Genomic DNA, 13,868 nt, shown 5'->3' with positions numbered 1-13,868 from the left:
GCAATTGTTGGTGTGATTTATTTTGTTTTGTTTTGTATTTGACACCTCCATGCTTGAGCTTATTGCCTATTAAGTCATAATTTCATTTCTCAGAGGAAAATTAATTATTTTGGCAACATTGTATGGAATATCAGATGAAAGTTTTTGCATCTAAGGCACAGAAATTTTACATTCAAGCTGATAGAATTATACAATGTTGTGCAGACTGTAAATGATAGGCAGACTATGACAAAAATTACACACCACATGGAAACTTGGACTAATAAACAATAAAATGCATCTTTGCTTTATTTAATACATGCAGAGATTTTGCTGCTACCTGGTCTGCTATGACTGGGAGTTTGATTGTAGCTAAAGTTAGCAAAATCTGAGCATTTATTGCCGTGTAACTGACATTAATGAGCTGATTTCATGACGCTCTTCTACTTGTGCTGCTGTTGCACACATATAAGCTTTAACATGATCCCATCAGTGACTCACTGTCTGGCAAAAGCCTCAGTTTACAGGAAAATTTGTTGATTGCGATTTTGGCTTAATGAAAAAAAAAAAACAGGTACATATCTTCAGCAAATAACACCTTTGCACTGTAACCAGACACATTCATTGAAAGCATAGATTTTTGTAATTTAAATGAAGTCGTCATTCGTTGTTTTTTTCTCCCAGATTTCAGCGTTATAATCACATCTCCCTCCTTATCTCCCAGGCATTATTTCATTCACCTCCATGCTGTAATAATTAACACGTTGCACACTAATTGGATTACTACTATACATTTTCAAATCCACAACAGTAGGGTAAGCCTCGAGCACACGTTTGTGCATGCTCGCTCTCATGTATGTATTAGTGAATGCGTGTGCACGGTCTGCAAATGGAGGCGTGCACAAAGGGTGTTAGCGTGCACATGGGAGGAGGTACAGGCAGCAACGCTCCGGAGCTGGAAGCAAACAGATTCATTTTGTGTTGATTAAACATCAGTGACCTGAAACGAGAAAAAAGTTTGTATTCTCTGAAATTTGCATCTGTCAGTTTGGAGGGCATCTACAGAGCCGTTTGTCACCAGGTATGTGCAGCTGTATAATCTAGTATGCTTTTAATGGCTTTGAAATTTCTGTATACAAGCATTAGACGTAGAATCAAGAAAATAACTGCTGACAGAGAAAACCGCTGTAGTTCTGAAATTCTGAGCAGTTGAGTCTGTTGATGTCAACTTAAATATATCAAAAATAAGTGAATATAAAATGTGCTAAGGACTGTGTCAGCAGCCATTAGATAGCAATAGAGCTGATTCTAATTAGGGACGAAGCTGGCTGCATTTATTTAAATTCATTTGCATTTTTGCTGAATGGCCTTAGATCTTACTACCACAGGACAACGCTGACCCCAAAAAGAAGGCCAAGTTTATTTGTAAGGCCAGTCATGAGACCCTAATGAGCAACAAAACATGAGCCTGTTGTGTAATGAAGTTTAAATCTGCAATCTTTTGCAACCTTACTCAACCAAATAGATAAGCTTTAGTCTAATTCTGCCATTTTCCTCTGTGCATCTCAGCAAACGAAGCCCAACAGCATGTCATATTAAATATATAATATCATTACCTTCTGAAGGCAAATGTGAATAAGGGAAATATCTCATTGGGTTTTGCCAGAGTTCACACTCAAAGCAGTCAGGTGACATTAACAATATGAATGAGGGGGTTGTTTTACTGCAGTAGCCTGGCAGGATCATTGTATTAATTGTTTGAGCTCGTTTGTTTTAAGGAGGATTTTCAGCAGAACCAGCAGATGTGGGTGAATAAACCTGTTTAGGAGATTTGCTGCAAGGTTTAAGCCATTGAAACAATCACCCTCTCGCCATGACAAAATGCGCATTTTCACACTCCATTTCACAGTAAAACTTCATATTGAGCACTACATATCATTTAGTGGCTTTTTCTTTTGCTGCATTTATGGTTTTGTGACACCGTCTGTCAACTATTGCACATAAAACATGGCAGCAGCTTACGCAGGGAACACCTGGACGTGCTGCATGCAGTTTTCAGTGACTTCCTGTATCCGACATTTGCAACATGCATACATTCTCTTAATGAGCTGAGGTTATTTGTCACTCAGACACAGTAATAACTGTGTGGGGATGCCAGCTACCCAAACCACCCATCCCCTTCTCCCACTCGTGTATCCTGAAAAAAACGGACAGTCTGACATCAGCCAGGGTACATTTCACAATGGGCACTAAATGGAGCATTCTTTGTGCACGCTAATAAGCTGCTTGTGGAACTGGTACGCTATGACATAACACAAACATGTTCATCACATAAACACAGAGCAGGAAACAATGTGTTGCATCTGAAATATATTTAGATTTCAGGAATAGAGGAGAACCTTGAAATAATAGCAGTAAGTGGGGTACACAGTTTAACCAAAGTCAGCCCAAATACAGTCCACACAGTAAACACAGTACGCAGCCAGTGAGTGGTTCATCAAGTATCTGTTATTGCCCTCATGATTCACTGTTCTCGTCCTAATTTTACCCGCATTAGGACACATTGTTCTACTGTATCTACATGTTCTGTCGTTGTTGTGGCCGCAGCGATCCCCATTATTCCTGCCATGTCATGCTGTCGCTCCTTATAATCTGTACATCAGCCCCAGTTTATCACAGATACTCATCCCCATTGCAGTGGTCCACATTCCCCTTAACGATCACTCACAGTGTTGGAGTCCGGCCGAGTCAGAGTGGCTTGGCAGGGATCAGTGCGGATGGAAATGGCAGTTTGTCAGAATGCAGGCTGAACAGAAGATGACTGAGTTGTGTGTGTGTGTGTGTGTGTGCGTGTGTGCGTGTGTGTGTGTAAGAGAGGCAGTGAGAGGGCAATAATTTTGATACAGGACAAGTCTGAAATAGGAAAGTGTGTGTAATAAAGAAAATGAGAAATTGAAGGAGCTGGACTCCCCTCAGGTCAGTATACCCTGTGGACAATCCTATTATTATTTCAGATTGTGTGTGTGTGTGTGTGTGTGTGTGTGTGTGTGTGTGTGTGTGTGTGTGTGTGTGTGTGTGTGTTACACTGAGCTGTTCCCCAGCCTGTAAGCTGATTAAAGAAAGGTGCACTCAGCAGAAAACTTTATACGTTGCACGTGGAGCAGAGTAGTTGCTGCAGTACCTTATAGCCAAAGACAAGCACAGCAATGTAACACTTCTGTCATGTAATGATAGGAGCTCTCTGGGTCTGCCATTACAAAGATGGAACAGAAATGCAATTACACGTTAAGTGGATTTTTGCTGCTCTTTTGCTGCGAGCGTAGTTATTTGAATAAATATATAGACTGGTGACAAATTGGAAGAAAAACTAACATAGTGAGAAACTGAGCCACGACAAGCATTTAGAACAGCTTCTGTGCTCCTTTCTCTGATGCACAGATCCTCTAGGCCTGTGCTGGAAACTCTGCTGGAGACATTCACACAATTGTTCAAAAATATATTCCACTCAGTTGGTGCTATATGGAAAAGCACTACTTTGCACATGGGTCCAAAGCCTCTCATAGGTGGTTCATGGACAGAGCAGGAGCAGGAATAATGTAGACAAATAGTCCTACAGTAAACATTCTAGTGCACATAAGAGATGTCTGGATTATCTTCATTTGGTAATTGTTAAATATGATTATAGACCTGCATAGCATTTCTGACGACGGCAAAGCAAGTGGCATCTGACTCATCCTCATTTTCATCCTCATCAACCATGTAGTGACCTTGTGTTCCCTAAAACATCTGCATTTGTTAGCTTTGTTCAATAATTTAGTCCTATCTTCCTCTAATTTACTGCCCACTGGATGAGTTTATCAATTTTAATTGTGCACAATTTTTCCAGCCTCTGGTGGTTAAAAGGTTAACTGAAGTTGAAATTATAACTCTTAAAACAAACAACAAAAAAGTCCTGTTGTGTAAATGCCAGTTGTTTGTACAAAAAAAAAACTATGGATTTTTTGTTAGTGTATTTACTTTTAAAATGTGTGTTCCTTTTTATCTGTGAGGGCATTGCAGCACAGGTATGAAAATACAAATGAAAATTGGTCTAAACTATCCCACAGCAAATGTCACAGCGAACACAGATGATTATTCCCTCCCTTAGAAATATGTTGAATGTTAAATTCTGTTAATTGCTTTCCCCTCTGTCTTCTTCTGCTTTCATTCTGACTGATTGGCCGGAAGCCAAACAACCTGACGGCTCCAAAAGCTTTTCACATCAGCAGACTTGTCACCATGGCAACAAAGCCCAAGGCCTGGCAGGAACAGGGTCCTGTCAACTCACTGGACGAGTGGGTCAATGAGACCGGGGTGCAGGGTGAAGAGGGTGCACCCATAACTCTCAGCTCCCTCCTGCAAGACAAAAAGGCACCCAAGGCAGAGCCTGAGGAGGACATAGATGTCCTGGAGCCTGAAGCTGAAGTCACAGCTCAGCAGGAGAACCAAACGACTGATGCTGCTAAAATAAAAAGTCATGAATCCAAAAAAAAAGGTCGGAGTACTCGCAGAGAAACACAAGAAATCGTGACAGAATTAGAGCAAGTTTGCAAAAAACTATCAGGACCGTTTTTAACTCAAGAGGAATCTAAAGAGCTCGTTGATCTGTGTGAGGAGGCTTTCCCACCTCCCCTTTCCAAAATCTCAGCAGGAGAACTCTCTGAGAAAGTGGGTTTTTCCAGCTTAGAGGGTGAGGTAACAGAGTGGATCAGTGATGTCGAGTTAATTTCAAACCCTGCAGATGACCTCAACTCTCTTGATAGCCAGAATAGTCAAGAGATGCCTCAGCTCATTGAGCCAGTTGATCAGGAGGAAATGATAAGAGATATTGTGATGGCAGAGGCAAATGTTACACAGCTGAACTTCATGGCAGATGGCATTAGTCCCAGTAACACTAACAATAACAAGTCACAGCCTGCTCACCATTCTGCCTTTGATAGTAACAACTCTGGTGATGTAAATGCTGTGAGCTCCCCTCCTTTTGCTGATGAAAGTGAAGAAGAAGAGGAGCTGATTGATCATATCTCTTGTCAGCAGCAGTGGAATACGCTAGATATCTGCAGCACGGCCTCCCAACCTTCACATTCTGTCTCAGATTTAACTTATCAAGGCCCAGTCCTTCATGCAACTCCCTCAGTTGAACAGCAGGAGGAGCTGTTGCCCCAAAGCCATGGTGAACTTGCCCACAGGGGAGAAAACCAGGAAGCTGCACAACAGGTGCTTGGCCAGAGATCTCCACCTTTGTCAACCGTTGCCATGGTGCTGTCCAATCAGGGTAGGGCAACTCCTCAAGGCTCTGGCTGTGTTGTATCACTGAGTGAAAGGCTCAGCAGGGCGGGGGAAAGAACAGAGGGAGAAAACCAACAAACAGGTGTAGAGGAAGGTCAGAAAGAGAGCAGACTTGAAAGGAACAAGCCAGGTGGACAGCAGCACTACAGAGGACTGTTATATTCACAAACAGTCAAGGCGCAAGAGATAAAGCCGGAACAGTATACCTGTGGTGTGTCTCTTAAACATAGCAGACACACTAGGATGGAGTATGACTCCTGTGAAGATAGCCAGAGTGACAGTGGAGTGTCAGCGGACTTCTCTCCATACAGCACTATGGACAGCACCACCACCACCATTACTACAGGCACTACAGCAACTGTCTCCAAAGAAACTCCCATTGAGAGGGAGATCCGACGGGCTGTCGAGCGTGAACTGAGTCTAAGAAGGTCAAGAGGGCTTCCGAATCCACCCGCGTCTCCAGAGTATGTAGAGATCCCTTTAAGAAAAAGTGTTCTATCCCAGTCACTACCTAAATCCGAGAGGCATCAAGGCAAAGACAGGGAGTTGGCTGGTAAAAAGATGAAGCATGAGATCCATGCGGAGACCCAAAGGGAGGAGGATCTGGTCAAGCTCGGGAAAGTTCCGGGTTTTTATGACAAGGGCACAGTCCGGCAAATTAAAGAGAAGAAAGATCTTTTTGAGGCCTTTCAGACACCCAGTGACTCTGGTTTTACACCCAGAAGTATGGCCTCATCCTGGTCGTCCGCCAGCGAGACTTCAACTGTGGAGAACCAGGAGGACCTTTCAGCACAGGTGTCCCCAACAAGAAGCTCATATGTGGAGAGGAGACGCAGCTTAGATCTGCTGAGTCCCATACAGTCCCCAAACTCTGCCAAGGGAGTGGTTCAAACCGATTCCACTCCCAGAGGACCAGGGTTCTCTGAAGGAACGGGATGTCAGGTCATCATCTTAGAGAGTAATCTGAGAATCCCAGCAGAGAATCGTTTCCACATCAAACCAGAAGCAAAGGCATTTACTGCTTCCAACTCTGGAAAACCTGTCATCTCATCATCTGAGAGTGGAGGACATGATGGGCTAACAGTGAGAGAGAAGGAAAAAGAGAAGGAGGTAGTGCCCACTGAGAACCCCTTTTTCAAGCTGCGTTCTTCTACAAATTTAGTTAAAGTGAAGCAGGATATTCAGGAGGCTCAAGAGAGGGAGAAGGAGCTTCAGAAGCAGAGGATCAGCCTGTATGGAGGCAGTGGGAGTGCAGACAGAGGAGGAAGAGGGAGGCCGATCAGCATGGAAGTAAAGAATTCGATGTTGTCCTCTCCATTTAATGGCCTGGTGGTTCCTGACTTACCTGGGTCATCATCCAGGGGGGTAACTGGACCTTCAGCAGGTAAGTGCAGCTGTGTTGATCTTTATGAATGTGTGTGTAATTGATTGTGCCCGTGCCCACAAGCTCACACAGACAATGTATTTGTGCCAATATGGACGCTTGTGTGTGGGTATGTGTGCAATTTTTATATCTGCAGCAAGATGATGAAAAACCCCTGAAACAGCCCAGTGAGCACAGTATTTCATTTTTCTCATGGTCAGTGGAAAACCTCAAAACAGCTTTCGAACCTACTGTTAGCTGTTATGAGCAATAATTTTGCACCGGAGACCATAAGCTCCACGACAAGAAAATAAAATTCTGTACCTCCACAATAAATGTAGCATCTAGTCTGTCATATTAACTGCAAAAGCTGAGGCAGGGGAAATCCTGAGTCATATCTCCATGCTATTGTGTCAGCAAGAAAGGAGCACATTGGACGAGTCCAATTTTGGGATAGAGCTGGAAAAAAAAATGCATTCAACTTTGTTTTTAGTTCTTAAGGTGATATAAAGGTCTGGTAGAGAGACATTTCACAACAAGAGCATGTGATATACAATACCGCCTATACAATGTGCTCAGGTGATGGGTTTGTAACTGTTGCTGTGCCTGTATTAGCAGCTGCTGCATTTACCAGGATTACTTGTATACTTTGAAGTACCTCTGCCGTGGACCGGCAGCATGCAGAAAGTTGGCAGTCAGAATATATGTATATATAAACTCTGAGTTGATTAAACCCACATCTTGAGTCAGCTGTAACACTCGAACACGCTGTTGCTGAAAAAGTGTGAAGATTATTTAGCCAGCGTGCAGAAAAGCACAACAGACTGTAAATAAGCAACTAAAAGTAGTGAATAAACAGTTGGAATAGTTGAACAAGAGTGCCAATACAGTTATGATACAGATAAAATACTTGAAAGAGTAAAAAGTAATGGCTTAATTTTGAAGTATATCTAAAAGTAATGGACAAACTGCTGACATGGTTAGCTGAAAGCAGTAATTAAAAGTTAAGTAACTGACAGATGGAATTGCGTAATGTATTGGATCAGAGGTGGAAACAGTAACGGATAAAATGTTGAAATTGCTAAAAGTGTTGCTGTTGAAAAAACTAATGAAATAAAAGCAAAACATGGATGCAAACCAACATAAGCAGGCAATTAAATAATACACAAAACTTGTTTTTACAATGTCTGGCTTTAAGTACTTGTTTGCGTCAAATAGCATCGAATTGGAAATAAATTCAAATGACCACATTTGGAACCTGGTGAGTGACGTTGAATCGGTACTTGAGTTTATCCAGCAGGGCTGTGGTGCATCAGACAATAAAGGTTGCACCACAGTTTGTTTGAGTGTGTGTTCTGTTGGCATGAAAGGTTGCCAAAGTGATTTTTGTGAGCGTTTAAGAATGTCATCGTCATCGTCGGTTTAACAGTGGGTGACAGAGAGTGACCAGGGTGTGCCACTGCAGCACCTCAATGACCGTGACTCAGTGTTGAGAAAGGAGTGAGTTTTATATTGCTTGATACAGATCAAGTTATCTAACCTTCCTAGTATTTCCTCACCTCCATTCCCTGCTATTTGTTCTTATGCCACCGTATTGTTATTCAATCAAACTAATTTCTTTCCCTCAATCCCCCCCTCCCAACTGCTATCCTCTCTGTCTCATTTTATCTCTCGCTGCTGCTCTACAGTGTTCCCCCTCTAATTTGATTCAAGAAGGCCACGGTGCTCACTGCGCCGTGCACAAACAGCATCACAGGAACACCTTTGCCTCATTGCTTGTTCATCCTGCCATTAATTGCCTCTGCATCTTGCAGCACGCCAGTCAGTCGGCAAGCCGTGTGTGTGGCCCCCGGCCCAGCCTGAAGACGAGAAGATTAATCGGCCAGAGGTGTGTCAGTGCTGCCATCCGCCCAATTGCAATGAAGTTTGAACACACTTTCCCTCACACGTCCTGCTCGCTTGTGTTTCTATAAATATGTGGAAAAACCCCAGGCTTCACATTGACATATATTAACTATTTTCTACTCTATAAATGAACACACCAACCCTTCCCACTTCGTACGTTTGGTGTAGGACATGAAAATGTAGGCAAATCACCTTCCTGAGTCGACCTCAGATGTGGCTAAGATGACATCAGGCCGCACAATCATAAGGCTTCGTTATCTAAGAGTTCATATATGAATTGCATTGCCAATTTGAGGGTTCAATGAGTCTCTGAGCTCCATTAATATGAACATATGTTTAAGATGGCAGTAGACTGTAATGGGTCCAATGAAGAAAGCCTTTTGGGAGTGTGTCAGCATCTCTCTTGCACCAAATATGGGACACAAATATCTGATAACGCGCTGAACACACAGTAAGGCGCTTATCTTTATAGATAACGGAAGAAGGCAAACAGCCCTGAGACTGAGAAAGAGAGACAGAGGGGGAAAGACAAAGTCTGTGGAGTGGGTTTCTGTGTGTGCGTGTATGTGTGTGTGTGTGTGTGTGTGTGTGTGTGTGTGTGTGTGCGTGCGTGCGTGCGTGCGTGCGTGCGTGCGTGCGTGTGTGTGTGTGTGTGTGTGTGTGTGTGTGTGTGGGCGGGAGTGTGTGTGTGTGCACAGTCAAAAGCAGGCAAAGAGGAATTGACAATCCCACTGATTTCCGTTACCTGCCTTGTGGGTCTTGCATCTCTTTGAAACTCTAGTTATCTCTGATTAAAGCTGAGTGCTGCTCCGTGGCTTCAGCTGTTTAATACAGTTTGCCGTTGACATGCTCTGTTTTAGCTGCACAGCTCAGTTTGATGTTAGCATTAGTAATGTTTTGCTCTCGCTGTCTTGTGCCTCTTCCTCTCTTTTACTTTCTCCACTGGATGATTATCTGTTTCATGCACCAACCTTGGTGCAAATTACAGTTCAGGAATAAACAAAATGTTGCAGGTGAAATTGGCCTCACTTGTTGACTTGGTCATACTGAACAGGGGCTTTGATCACAGCTGCATTAACCTCTCCTTGACTTACAAAGCCAGTGATGCTCTTCCAAAGAGATGTCCTCTAGAGAAAGTAAATGAATCCTTCTTTTTTATTAAGGTTTTTTCTTTTTCATTTTACCCGTTTTCATTTTTTGGTTTTGTGTCCTACTCCCACATAACCACTCTGTCATTCTCTTTCTGCTCCTGCAATCATAACTCCTGCTGTCCTTTATTCCCCTCTCACTCAGATCCCCCAGAGTCCCCGGACCCCCAGGCAGAAGACTCCTCTAGTGCAGCGATGGGAGTCAGGCCTGGTCAATGGGCACATCACTGAAAATGACTGAGAAAGTTTCCAGAGACTTATAGTTTTTTAAGTGGAGGGCTGAAACAAAAAAGGAGAGCAGTGTAGGGAAAGAGGGAGCAGACTGCAGGAGGGGAACAGTGACGAAGAGGAGGACAGAGAGAGAATGTGAAGTGAGAAAGAGGTCAGGGATTGAGGCTAGAAAGGGGGTCAGGAGGATTGGGAGCAAGAAAAAAATGATGCGTGGTGGAGTGAAAACCCTAAAGAGTCCTTGAGTGAAGAGGAGAGAAGCTGGAGGAGGAGGGCCATCTATGAGGAGATAAGCGTGGGACCTGCATCTGGTCTGAGACTAAGGAATATGAAAAGGCAAATAATCATAAAACTGCATTTGAGGAACAGAAAAATGAAGATTTTTTCAAGAACAGGATTTTTTTAAACCTTTATGAACTTTCTTCCACTGAAAATCTGGAACATATTATTATTTTTGATGAAAAAACCGAGAACAACAATCAATAGTTTTATGCATTTATTGATGTCTTACACTGCGATACAATTTTATTGTACCTGTGCAATGTAATACAGTTTTATACAATATCTATGCAAGAAACTGATCTTCGTCTCCCTCAGTCCTTTGAGGTTTTATTGATGCTGTATCAGAAAACTGCTGATTGAACTTTGTGGCCATTTTAGAGACTATAGCTAGTGGTAGATTTTTATTTGAATGTGCTATTTTATCCTTAGATTTATGTATAAAAGTAGGCAGAATATAAAAAATTAACACCCCCAAATGACCAATGATATGAAAATAATTTGTTACAGGGTTACAGTATTTTAATGCAGTGTTTAGGAGTTCCCAATAAACTGGTAATCTTGTGCATATAAACATTTAGATAGATATAGATTGATCTGAGTTATTGTAATGGCTTCAAACCAAGAAAATCAACTTTTTATTATTTGTTTATCATTGTTTTTGAAGCTGGATTACAATGAAATATAGCACTTTGAAGAAGCAAAGTTGATCTCAGTCGTGGAGCTGAATGACATAACATAACGAACTCCTAAAGTTTAGGTAATTGCTGCTCTGTTGTACTTATTGTATGCAATAAGTATTGCGTTTTTGAAATGAAACCTGATGCACAAACCTAACCTTGTCTCCTTTATTCTTCTTTATTCTCTGAGGTGGAACATACAGTCAGTGTTGTTCTGCTAACTCACTAAAGAAAACACTGTATGAGTTGAATTTTAACGTTCAGAGGTGGGCTACAGTCTACAGAGCTAAGTCATTCCAGCTTCTCTTTCGGTGTGTTTGTCCTCATCTGGCTTCGACCTGTTAGCACTAAAAATATGTATGTTTCGGCCACAACAGAAATGCCACAGATCCTCTGTGCAGTTATCTGCTTTAATGTTTTGTCTTCATTTGTGCCTCACGGTTGGTGGTAGAAGAGAAATCTGTCACCATGGATACAAGTTTGGAAGATGTTTGCTGGAATTAAGCAGCATAAAAATGCCGCTGGACCTTTCTGTGAGTGAGTTTGTGTGTGTGTGTGTGTGTGTGTGTGTGTGTGTGTGTGTGTGTGTGTGTGTGTGTGTGTGTGTGTGTGTGTGTGTGTAGATGAGATGAGATCATGCTTTACTGACCTCCCAATCTCCTGTGAATAATTCATCACCTCATTCTGACTGGACGCAGCCCAGTGAGATTGCCAGTACATTATTATGGTGGAGCTGCAGCAACTTAAGTGCTTAAAATTATTAATAAGCTCCATTCCTCACTAGGCAACTTCCCCCTTGTTGCCATGTTGCCAAACCCACAGGCACTTTACCAAAGGCCTTGCTATGAAGCTGAGAGGAAAAACACCCACTAGTTCAAAGCTCAACAGCAGAAGTAGAGCTGGAAACTGTAGTTTCTGTTTTGTTATCTCAGAATAGCACCAGAGTCAAACGTAAAAGATGTTGTTTCAGGTTCACACCATCAAACATAAAATCCCATCCAGGCCGGCCAAACGGATTCTGTTTTCCAAATTGTCTCTCCGTCTGAAATCTAATCTGGCTGCTTTTCAGATGCGTTGACCCAATAATGAGCCTGCACACCTGTCTCTCGCCCGCTCAGCTCCAGACTCATTTCCATGATATTTCATTATCAGGCTCTTTCAGAGTCTTGCTGGCACGAAACATCGGAGCAGCATTCTGTCAGACAGTCAGCATTTGGAGGATTAGATACCAATGTAATATCTGTTTTTCAAGAGGACAGAGTACAAGAAGACATGGAGGACATGTGTGTATGTGTGTGAGTGCCTTTGAATGATTGAAATTTTTGTTGTGTTATTTATGTAATATGTGAATGTATGAAACATATGTATGCCGTGAAATATGTGTGTGCGTTTGCTCATGTATAGGAATAAACGTTGCCTTGCATTGGTGAAATGTACCAAGTACATTCACTTAAGTACTGCTCTTCAGCATAATTTTAAGGTGCTTGTAGATACTTGAACACAGACGTTTTATGAGAATTCTGCTTCTCTACATTTCATAGAGAAATGTTGGCAACACCTTTTTGTACCGGCCCCCATCTACCCACTTTCTACCACTTACCTGGGGTTGGGTCATGGTCTCAGCAGACTGAGCAAGGTATAACAGACAAAACCTTTCCCCGGCAATGTTTTCCAGCTCCTCCTGGGGGATACCAAGGTAATCCCATGCCAGAGGAGATATGGAATCCTTCCAGTGAGAAAAAAGTCTACCCCAGAGTCTCCTCCTGGTTGGATGTGCCCATAAAACCTCCAAAGGAAATACTCAGGAGGCATCCTATTCAGAAACCTGATCAATGTCAGCTGGCTATTTTTGACGTGAAGGAGCAGCGACTCTACTTGGAGCTCTTTCAAGATATTTAAGTTTTCAACCTATCTCTAAGGCAGAACCCAGCCAGCCTAGACAGGAAACCCATTTGGCCGGTTATATTCTTTCAGACACTACCCAGCGCTCATGACCATGAGTGAGAGTTGGAGCAACTGATAAACTGAGAGTTTTGCCCTTTGGCTTAGCTTCCTCTTTATCGGTTCAGTGTAAGGTCAAGATTGCTATTGACACTGCACCTATCCGCCTATCCATCTCACACTTCATTTTCCTGTCACTCGTGAACAAAATCCCAGCAGCAAGCTAAGCAGACTTTCATTCTGGCCGTTTCACACTCAGCTGTAAAAAATCTAGTACGTGCTGAAGATCAATGAATATAACCACATCATCTGCAAAGACTAGAATTGCAACCCTGAGGTTCCCAAACTGGATAGTCTTCTTACCTTAGCTGCATCTTAAGATGCTGTCCATGACTGTCCTAAGCACAGTTGGACACAAAGGGCAAACTTGCTGAAGCTCAGTGGTTCTTTGGGAACACTATTGTGAGCCTTTTTCAAGTCCACGAAACACATGTGGGCTGGATGGTCAATTTCTCATGTCCCCCTCAGCAACCCTCTCAAGGGCTGGTCCACTGTTTCACAGCCAGTGCAGAATCTACATTTCATTTGACAGCTATATACATATTAAGTCATACTATTTTTGACCATTTTTTATGCAAAACAAGCTACCCAACAGTATGCAATAAAAATAAAATAAAAATAAAAAAAGAGTTTTTCACTTTGCCATTCTTACTTTAGCAAACAATCTGACGGTTGCTGCCATGTCAGCCGTCATCTTACAAGCTGCAGTCATAGAAAACCTGACTTTACATGTGTGCCAGTCAGTCGGTTTTATACTGGTTTCTGCAATCACAATTTATGCCTCCACTATTATAATATGTGATACTCTTCAGTATCGTGTTAAACAGCCTTCAGTCTCAGTCACAAAACGTCGTGTGTGCATACTGTTGGAAGACAATGAAAACAATTCAGAGATTATTCTTTTGATGTTCTCAAATGTGCTCCTTTTGTATATCATAATGCTTGGCGGGTGTGTTC

At 42.4% G+C, this 13,868-nt stretch overlaps 1 protein-coding gene across 2 annotated transcripts; it reads left to right on the top strand.

The window, feature by feature from the left end:
* The first annotated feature begins 4,137 nt into the window (after nucleotides 1-4,137).
* misp3 (MISP family member 3) lies at nucleotides 4,138-11,067 on the top strand. 2 transcript variants are annotated; one of them, XM_022193839.2, is made up of 3 exons: nucleotides 4,156-6,691; nucleotides 8,485-8,558; nucleotides 9,869-11,067. In XM_022193839.2, the coding sequence occupies exons 1-3, from the start codon at nucleotides 4,258-4,260 to the stop codon at nucleotides 9,962-9,964; spliced, it is 2,604 nt and encodes an 867-aa protein (XP_022049531.2). In that variant the 5' UTR covers nucleotides 4,156-4,257; the 3' UTR covers nucleotides 9,965-11,067. The 2 variants fall into 2 exon arrangements, with proteins under 2 accessions (XP_051802107.1, XP_022049531.2); XM_051946147.1 differs by lacking the exon at nucleotides 8,485-8,558 and having other exon boundaries at nucleotides 4,138-6,691.
* The last annotated feature ends 2,801 nt before the right edge of the window (nucleotides 11,068-13,868 follow it).

Source organism: Acanthochromis polyacanthus, chromosome 3 (assembly GCF_021347895.1).
Source record: "Acanthochromis polyacanthus isolate Apoly-LR-REF ecotype Palm Island chromosome 3, KAUST_Apoly_ChrSc, whole genome shotgun sequence".
NCBI lineage: Eukaryota > Metazoa > Chordata > Actinopteri > Pomacentridae > Acanthochromis > Acanthochromis polyacanthus.
The sequence above is the reverse complement of the archived record's forward strand: the minus strand, read 5'-3'. Positions and strand labels throughout refer to the sequence as shown.

What these genes read in the sequence shown, in the direction of transcription:
- misp3 (XM_022193839.2), top strand. Translation starts at nt 4,258, where the DNA reads ATGGCAACAAAGCCCAAGGCCTGGCAGGAACAGGGTCCTGTCAACTCA. An exon ending in GGTAACTGGACCTTCAGCAG is followed by an intron (nt 6,692 to 8,484) that starts GTAAGTGCAGCT and finishes TGCATCTTGCAG; the next exon opens with CACGCCAGTCAGTCGGCAAG. An exon ending in AGAAGATTAATCGGCCAGAG is followed by an intron (nt 8,559 to 9,868) that starts GTGTGTCAGTGC and finishes CCTCTCACTCAG; the next exon opens with ATCCCCCAGAGTCCCCGGAC.